At 34.0% G+C, this 7826-nt stretch overlaps 1 protein-coding gene across 1 annotated transcript; it reads left to right on the top strand.

Annotated features, from left to right (window-relative positions):
• The first annotated feature begins 3191 nt into the window (after positions 1–3191).
• On the top strand, positions 3192–6568 carry cart4 (cocaine- and amphetamine-regulated transcript 4). The gene is made up of 4 exons (XM_024298428.2): positions 3192–3298; positions 3375–3518; positions 5407–5490; positions 5781–6568. Exons 2-4 carry the CDS (start codon positions 3387–3389, stop codon positions 5886–5888), a joined length of 324 nt encoding a protein of 107 aa, XP_024154196.2. The 5' UTR covers positions 3192–3298; positions 3375–3386; the 3' UTR covers positions 5889–6568.
• Positions 6569–7826: the final 1258 nt, after the last annotated feature.

Here is a 7826-nt window from a genome sequence, read left to right on the forward strand (position 1 = left end):
ACTGTTAAGACAAATATAAAATGTCACATGTTTTTATTTGGCATGTTTTACAGTCTTGGGGCTTTTATTTTGAAGAACAGATATTTTTAAAAAACAGGTGGAATTGATCAAATTATTTACTTGATTTTGTGCTACAGCTGAATTCAATTGTTTTTGGACATTTACTGTCAATGACTGCTTTGTATTTTGTCGCTTTGTGCAGAAAGGCATCGTCAGAGGTGGAAGCAGCCGCAGCTGAGCCGCCGTAGAGATAGCCGTTTTTTGGTGGTCTGACATTTAAGCATTAATGAGAGCAGAGATGAAAGCAAACGAGCCAAGCTGCAGGTTGCTGCACGATGCAAATCAGACGAGGAAAAGGGCACAAACCTTTTTTTTCTGCGTCATCATTAAACCAGGACCTGACCTGAGGCCGGCGGCATCGTATCCGAGCTGCAGGATGCGGGACTGGCAAATGACAGAGTCCTCTGGGATTCTCACCTCTGACCTCCAGCGACAAGCACAGGATGAGACCACTTTGTGTCCAGGTATTAGACCCAGCCCTTACAGGCAAACATCTGCTTTAATGTTTAAATCCTCCATCATTCACCCACACAAATACACATTTAAATTAGATTTCATAATGCAATTAGAATTTCAATTTGCAGCAGAATGTGATTACATTAGGCTTAAAACCTGACCTCAAGACAAGTTTGTGTCAAAATTTATAGTGGAATTGCTTCCAAATTCATTTAAATTTAAAGTAAAAACGAAAGTATTCAAAATAATAACAAATAAAAGCTGCGAGCGGTGTTGTACTGCGTGTAGGTGCAACCATCCCCCCATTACCCCCACTTCACCTGCCCTCACTGGCTGAGTGGCAGCTACATACCCCGCACAAAAATGATTTTTTTTCTCAAAATGGCGGCTTTTCTTTTGGTTTTATCTCCATAGCAACCATTTTCTTTTTTGGTCGCCTCAGGGTAATGAACAGTTCTACGTCATTTTTAGAAGAATCAACAAAAGTAAATTTATGGATTTCCTTAGCAACGGAGGTTTTTGTTAACTACGCCCACATTCCTAATATGTTCATATCTTATAATATATTGTTTTGTTCAGCTTGAGCCAGGAATTCATATATTAATTCTATAATTAATTAATTAATTCTTTATTTCAGAAAATTACAGGTAAAAACATGCAAACAATAAGGGAAAAACATTTTTGCTAGCTTACAAGGCTAACGTCGTTTGAAAAATATGATCTAAATCCAACATTTTTTCCCAAGCAGCTTCCCAATGATGTTCTAGGAGTTAGGAGGTGATGGATTTAAATCACTAAGAGAGCTTTAAATTGGTAGAAAGTCCTAAATGTCTTTTTTTTTATTCAAGATGGCGGCCTTTTCCCAAGGTCAAAGGTCAACCAAGCTTTAATTGTGGTTGTACACTTAACCTTGAGGTGAATTTTCGCAGGGACTGTTAAAAAAAATCCTTTTTTCTCATATTGCAGGAAAATGTGAAATTGTCAAACTTTGCCACAAAATGGCCGCCAAGCCGTAGGTATTGTGGCCATCCCATAATAATGTCAAAACTTCACTCAAAACATTTATGAAACTTTGTTTTTGTTAATAGATTTTGAAACATTTTTGAGCCTCATAAGACATTTTGGCGCCGTTCATTTTTCTGTTTGGTGGTTTCTCCCACTGTGATGTCATCATTTTTGGGGGGTGGAGTCATTTAGAATAACCAAAATTAATATTTTACTGCTGTGCGTTTTCATGCACAAATGCACAGTAAGAAAGACGACAGTAACCCTTTCAGTCCAGGACTTCTATAAAGCATTAAAACTGTCAAATTAAGAGGAAATTTGGTTTTATCTCCATAGCAACCATCAAAGTTTTTGTTTACTACGCCCACATTCCTAAAATGTTCATACCTTGTAATATATCGTTTCGCTCAGTGTGAACCAGGGATTTATATATAAAACTTTCACAAACTTACGGTTAAAAATGTGCAAGGAGTAAGGGAAAAACACTTTTGCTAGCTTAAAAGGCTAACACCACTCAAAATCAATTTATAAATCCAATATTTTTTCCCAAACAGTTCCCAAATGATGCTCGAGGAGTTAGGAAGCAATAGATAGAAATCAATAAGTGGGCTTTAAATTTGTAGAAGGTCCTAAATGTCTTTTTTTAATTCAAGATGGCGGCCTTTTTACCGAGGTCAAAGGTCAACCAAGTATTAGTTGTGTTTGTAGACTTAACCTTGAGGGGAATTTTCGCTGGGTTTGCTTTTTTTCATATATTGCAGGAAAATTGCCAAATTTCAACTTTTGCCACAAAATGGCCACCAAGTCATAGGTGAGGCTATCCCATAATAAGTTAACATTCAAAAAATGTATGAAACTTTGGTTTTGTAAACGGATTTTGAAATTTTTTTTGAACTCCATATGAGATTTTGGCCACGTTTATTTTTTTAGTGGTTTTTCCCACTGTGATGTCATCATTTTTTTAGGGGGTGGGGTTATTTACAATAACCAAAATACATTTTTTACCAGGTACTAGCTGCACGTTTGTGTCACAACAGCACTCCTTCCTGTCCTGGACTGCTGTGGAGGATAAAAACGGTCAAATTGAGGAGGAAATTACTACTTAAAAAAGATAATATTTTTAAAAATCCTCAGAATTAGACAGAAAATAAACAGGTAAACACAAACAGACAAAAAAAATCAGCGGAAAACAACAAGCGAAACAAAATGTGTGTCAATATATTGAATTTAATACAAAAAGAGAACTAAAAACGTCACAAAAATACAAAAATAGATCACCCAAACAGAAAGAAGGATCCTGTTTGTTTGTGTCCTTGTTTACTTGTTTGTTTTACACCATGTACGGACGCTTAAGGTCATTATCTTGTGACATTAGCATTTCCCTTTTGGTGATTATTAGTCATAAGCGTGCCGGCCGGCTCCTCGCAGCAGCTTCTCCTCCCCTCCCCTGACCTCTGCTCCCCGCACAGCAGGATCCCACATGAAAACACCGAGCTGTTTAATATTAACTCACAAATGCACTATCAATCACGGGAGCACGCATCCACACGCTTATCTGATGCATACATGAATAACGTGAGCGAGCAGCATCACAGCAGGAGGAGGAGGAGGAGGAGGAGGAGGAGGAGCTGCAGGTATAAATACAGCAGAAACTTCTTCCTAACACCAAGAAAGAAAAGTAAAAACCAACTTGAGGGAGGAGGAGAAGACGCTGCTGCACAAATCGAGGAACGTTCTCACACAAGTTTGGAAGAAAACGGTTTCAGAGAGAATTCAGGTGAGTTTACATCCTCTACTCTTAATTCAAACAGGTGAGAGGAGGTGTCACTCCTCCTCTAACTGGGCTTTTTCAGGTGTTTGTGGAGATGGAGAGCGTGCGAGCCGTCGTCTACCTGTCCGTCTGTCTGACCGTCATGACATCGGTGTGTCAAAGTCAAAGGTCGTCTGAAAACCAGCAGCTTTCCGAGCCGGCTCTGGGACTCACGACCAACGAGCTGGTGAGTAATTCTGACCCCCAAAAGCATCAGTAAAAGCTGCAGGAAGTCAGCTAGGAAAAAGGTTTTTCAAAGTAAAAGATTTTTAAGTTATTTCAAAAAAAACAATTAACTTTGTCTAAAAAGTGAAAGTTAAAGATTAAAAAATGAAATAGACCTTTTTTTATTCCTGGAGCTAAATTTATTAATTTTTACTAAAATATTTTAGTTAAAAAAAATTGCTTCAAAACTAAATTCCTAATGCTAATAATCTGAATTCTAGAATTGTATCCTTGGTGAAAAATCCCTTCTTTTAAATATATTTTGGCATAATAAAGTATTTTTAAATTAAATTAAAATATCATATTTAAAATATCATAGATAAAATTAAAATTTGTATTTAAAATGCAATATATAAAAGTGTGACATGATAGATAACATGGATTTTATATAAAAATGTTCTCGAATAAATGCATAAAAAACAAAAGATAATTTAAATTAATAAATGTAATAATATTTAGGTTTTAAACATTTTTGCTTAAATATTTCCTAACATTCAGAGAAAAATATATCTAAAAAAACTTCTCAAATTGTACACTTATTGTTTACCTGTGCAAATAAAACACAAAAATTAAAACTCTTTAAGTGTTTTATAATAATAATAAAAATAAATTGGATGTCAATTTTTAGATTGAGTGATGATGAAGGTTAAAAAAACCTTTTGTTTGTCATGAACTTTTCAAAAAGGTTGTCTGATTAAGTCAATAATGTCATAAAAAGGTCACTGAGACAAGAAAACAACAATTATTAAATTAATTTAGCTTTCCTTGCAACTTCAATCATTTGTGTAAAGGAGAAAATGTCTATTCATAGATTATGATAACTGTATTTTTAAATATTAATAAATTAAACTCTTTGACAAACTTCACGTTTGATGAATTTACTGTTTCGCATATTTTATTTATAAGTACAAATCTGTATTCTTGATTAAGTGCACAGTAATTATAATAGTATTTATATTTTCTATGTGGATGTCAATGGGCAAATCTTTTATTTTAATATTTAATTTTTCCAATTAATTAATCATTTGAAGTTTGACATATCTATATATTGACATATTTATCTATTTTCCTCATTTTCTTTAGCAATTTTTGTTTTGATTGCTTGAAATTAACAAATTCCAAAATATATTTTCCTTTACAGATATTTTTTCACAAATTTTCTTTTTTAATTAACGATTTTTTGTCAAAGTTAAAGCTTTGATTTGTTGGTTTCTGCAGCTCAGAAATGAAGCTCTTGACTGCAAACATGAAATGTCACAAAATGCAAGAAGTTGTTTATTATCCGGACAGAAAGGAAACTGAAATATTTAAAATTTCCCTTAAAAATGTAGCCTGGTTATTGATAATTGAAGACGTTTTAGGTGTAGTTTTAAATCTTTAAACACAAATGCACCGAAAAAAAGTAGTAAAAAGTCATATATTTTGAAAAATTTTCTTTAGATATGACATTTTTATTGAAAATATATACTTATAAGATTATTTTCCTAAATAAATAAGTCATTTTTTGTCTTTTTATTTTTGTCAAATTCAGTTTTTGCACTCTTAAAAATTAATTATTTTCAAAAGGTGGCCAGCAAAACAAAAACACAAAAAGTAAACTGATTTAATAGTGTTTAATTAGTGTTTTTCTGGGATTTGTACGTTTTTAAAAGTGGATTTGTTGCTATAAATAGGGATTCTGAGCTTCCAGGAGGATCATTTTTGGATTCCAAGAAACAACATGCTCCTCCTTAGATGCTTACAATCTTCAGGTGGAAATCAGAAGTCATTCAGCTGCATAAAAATATTATTTTTGCAAAAGAAAAAAGGAGATGCAGGATCTGGTTGAGCTGCTGTGTTTGCATCTGCAGGCTGAAGCTCTGCAGGGTCTCCTGGACGAAGCTGACAGCAACGTCGGCCTCTCCGTGGAGAAGAAAGCCAGCGTCATCCCACGGGTGAGAACGGAGCTCATCACTGAACATCCTTGAGATTAAGACCAGAGAGAATGAATGTTGCAGAACAGCAAAAAAATAAAGAAAAATTGATAGAAAGGCCCAAAAATTGGACTTTGGTGTCCAGAGATCCTGTTGTGTCAATTAGTTTATAGTAAAACCTTTAATAATCTAATGATTTAACCAATCCAGCTGTAAAGATGATCAGAAAAGAGCTTGTTTTCATCCTTTTCTGACACTATTAGCATCTGTTTACTCTTCTGAAGCCTCCATGTTCGTCTGTGTTCTCCCAGTGTGACGTAGGCGAGCGCTGCGCCATGAAACACGGGCCTCGCATCGGGCGTCTCTGCGACTGCCTGCGCGGAACCGCCTGCAACACCTTCTTCCTGCGCTGCTACTGAACTCCACGGCCACGACCTCCACACTGACCGTTAGACAAACCACCGACAGAGGCCGACGCTGCATATCTCACCGCGTCTCTGCATGTTTGTGTCTTTGTTTCAAAGTTTCTCTCTCCGCCTTCCAGAAACATTTATTTTTGTTAATAAAGTTTCTTCATAAAGCTTCACAACTCCAGTTATTGTACGAGAAAAATGCATCTGAAGACGGACTTACATTTGCAGATCTTTATCTTTCAGATTTGATGAATAAACCTTAAAAATATGATAAATTACAGTGAGTTTTGTTTACAGCAGTTACCCTTTAAAGATCCTGACCACTGCAGACTTGTTTTATCAATAAAAAATTTTTTTTTTGGTGCCAAAAACCATTTTACTAATTTTGAGGAACTTAAGCTCTTTTATTGACATTTTTTACTAATTAAATAGATTTTGTTTAATCATGTGAAGGTTAGTTTGCAATTTGTTAGCATATGCAAACACCTGCATATTAAAATAATATCATATTCAGCTATTTGCAGTTTTTGTTTTGTTTCTGCAGGTCAACTAAGGTTTATTAGCTTATTTATCTCAATCCAGATCTAAAGACCGTTTATCGTTTTCAGTCTGTCGTGTATTTCTGAGGTCTGATTTAGTTCTTTTCTGTACGTTGTTTCAGTTCTAGAATAAATGTGTTGAATTCATCTGACAGTCTCCATGTTTGAGTTCATTTACCCACAAATATACATAAATAAATGTCTTTCAATGACATTAACACACAAATTTTGATCTAAACAAGGATAAATTGTCTTTAGATTGACAAACTTTGGAGAATTACTTGCAACTATTTAATTTATTTTCCTTTTTTATGAAAATCACACTTTATTTTTGCTGAAATAAAACAAAAGTAAAATGCTTTAAACTCTATTTTTTGTTCTTTCTGCAAACATTTAGAGCTGCTAAACATTTTTGAGTCCATAAAACTCTAACTAACTCTAATGTCTAAATCTGAAGTTCAGTCTGAATGTCCATGGAGTAAGCTCCAATTTTTTATTTAATTGTGTTTATTTAATCTGTATTTATCTTACAAAACAGATTCAGAGATATATTCTTATTTTTAACTGTTAATACTTTTTAAAAAGGGGAAAAAAGCACAAAAAGTCTAAATAAGTGAAAAAAAACAAAGTTACAGAAGTATTTTTTCTTTTAAATGATCAAGATGCTTTTTGAAAACTCATGAAAACATAAAAGTGTTCAATCTAAGCATAAACAAGATCAGTTTCCTGAGTTTTTCCAAATGCAGCATCAATAACACAATATAAAAAAGTGTTTTCTGACCATAAAGTTCTTAAATTCAGCATAAATTAGATTAGAATTCTTTATTTTTGTTTGTTTTGGTGTTTTTATGGTATATTTTGCAGTCATTAGCTTGTTCTTTTCTCATGTTTACTTACATCTGTGCTTTAATGAGAGTCAACCCCCCAATCATCCAATCACAGCATGCCGCGTCTGATTCTAGAGGACCTTTAATCGATCGGCTGATGCGGCTTATCAATAAAAATCACAGACAGGATGGCATTTAGTCTGTGGCGTCCAGCCCTCACAGATAACACACAGTAATTACATAGAACACACAAAGATACAGGAGCTGCTACATCATGCAAAGCTGGCGTGTTAGTGATGGAGCTCATAGATAATGTGCCTTTATTTTGGTAAATTCAGAGATTTCACTGTTTTTTATTTATTTATGTATCTAATAAAAGTGAACTCCATACTTTTTTCAGACCCAATAATCTAAAACTAGATGACAGTATTTAAAGGTAGAAATGTGTTTTGTCTCATTTAGGCTTTGTTTGAATGTATTAAAAATTCAATATAGTAAAAAAAATAAAATAAAAAGAGTAAATATGATTTTTGGGAGCTTTTATTGATAAAGATATCAGTGGGTGTATCTTGTACCTC

The sequence above is a fragment of the Oryzias melastigma genome, linkage group LG11 (assembly GCF_002922805.2).
Source record: "Oryzias melastigma strain HK-1 linkage group LG11, ASM292280v2, whole genome shotgun sequence".
In the NCBI taxonomy this organism is placed as follows: domain Eukaryota; kingdom Metazoa; phylum Chordata; class Actinopteri; order Beloniformes; family Adrianichthyidae; genus Oryzias; species Oryzias melastigma.

Coding starts and splice junctions, on each gene's coding strand:
- cart4 (XM_024298428.2), top strand. CDS start 3,387: ATGGAGAGCGTGCGAGCCGTCGTCTACCTGTCCGTCTGTCTGACCGTC. Junction 3,519..5,406: donor GACTCACGACCAACGAGCTG/GTGAGTAATTCT, acceptor TTGCATCTGCAG/GCTGAAGCTCTGCAGGGTCT. Junction 5,491..5,780: donor AAGCCAGCGTCATCCCACGG/GTGAGAACGGAG, acceptor GTGTTCTCCCAG/TGTGACGTAGGCGAGCGCTG.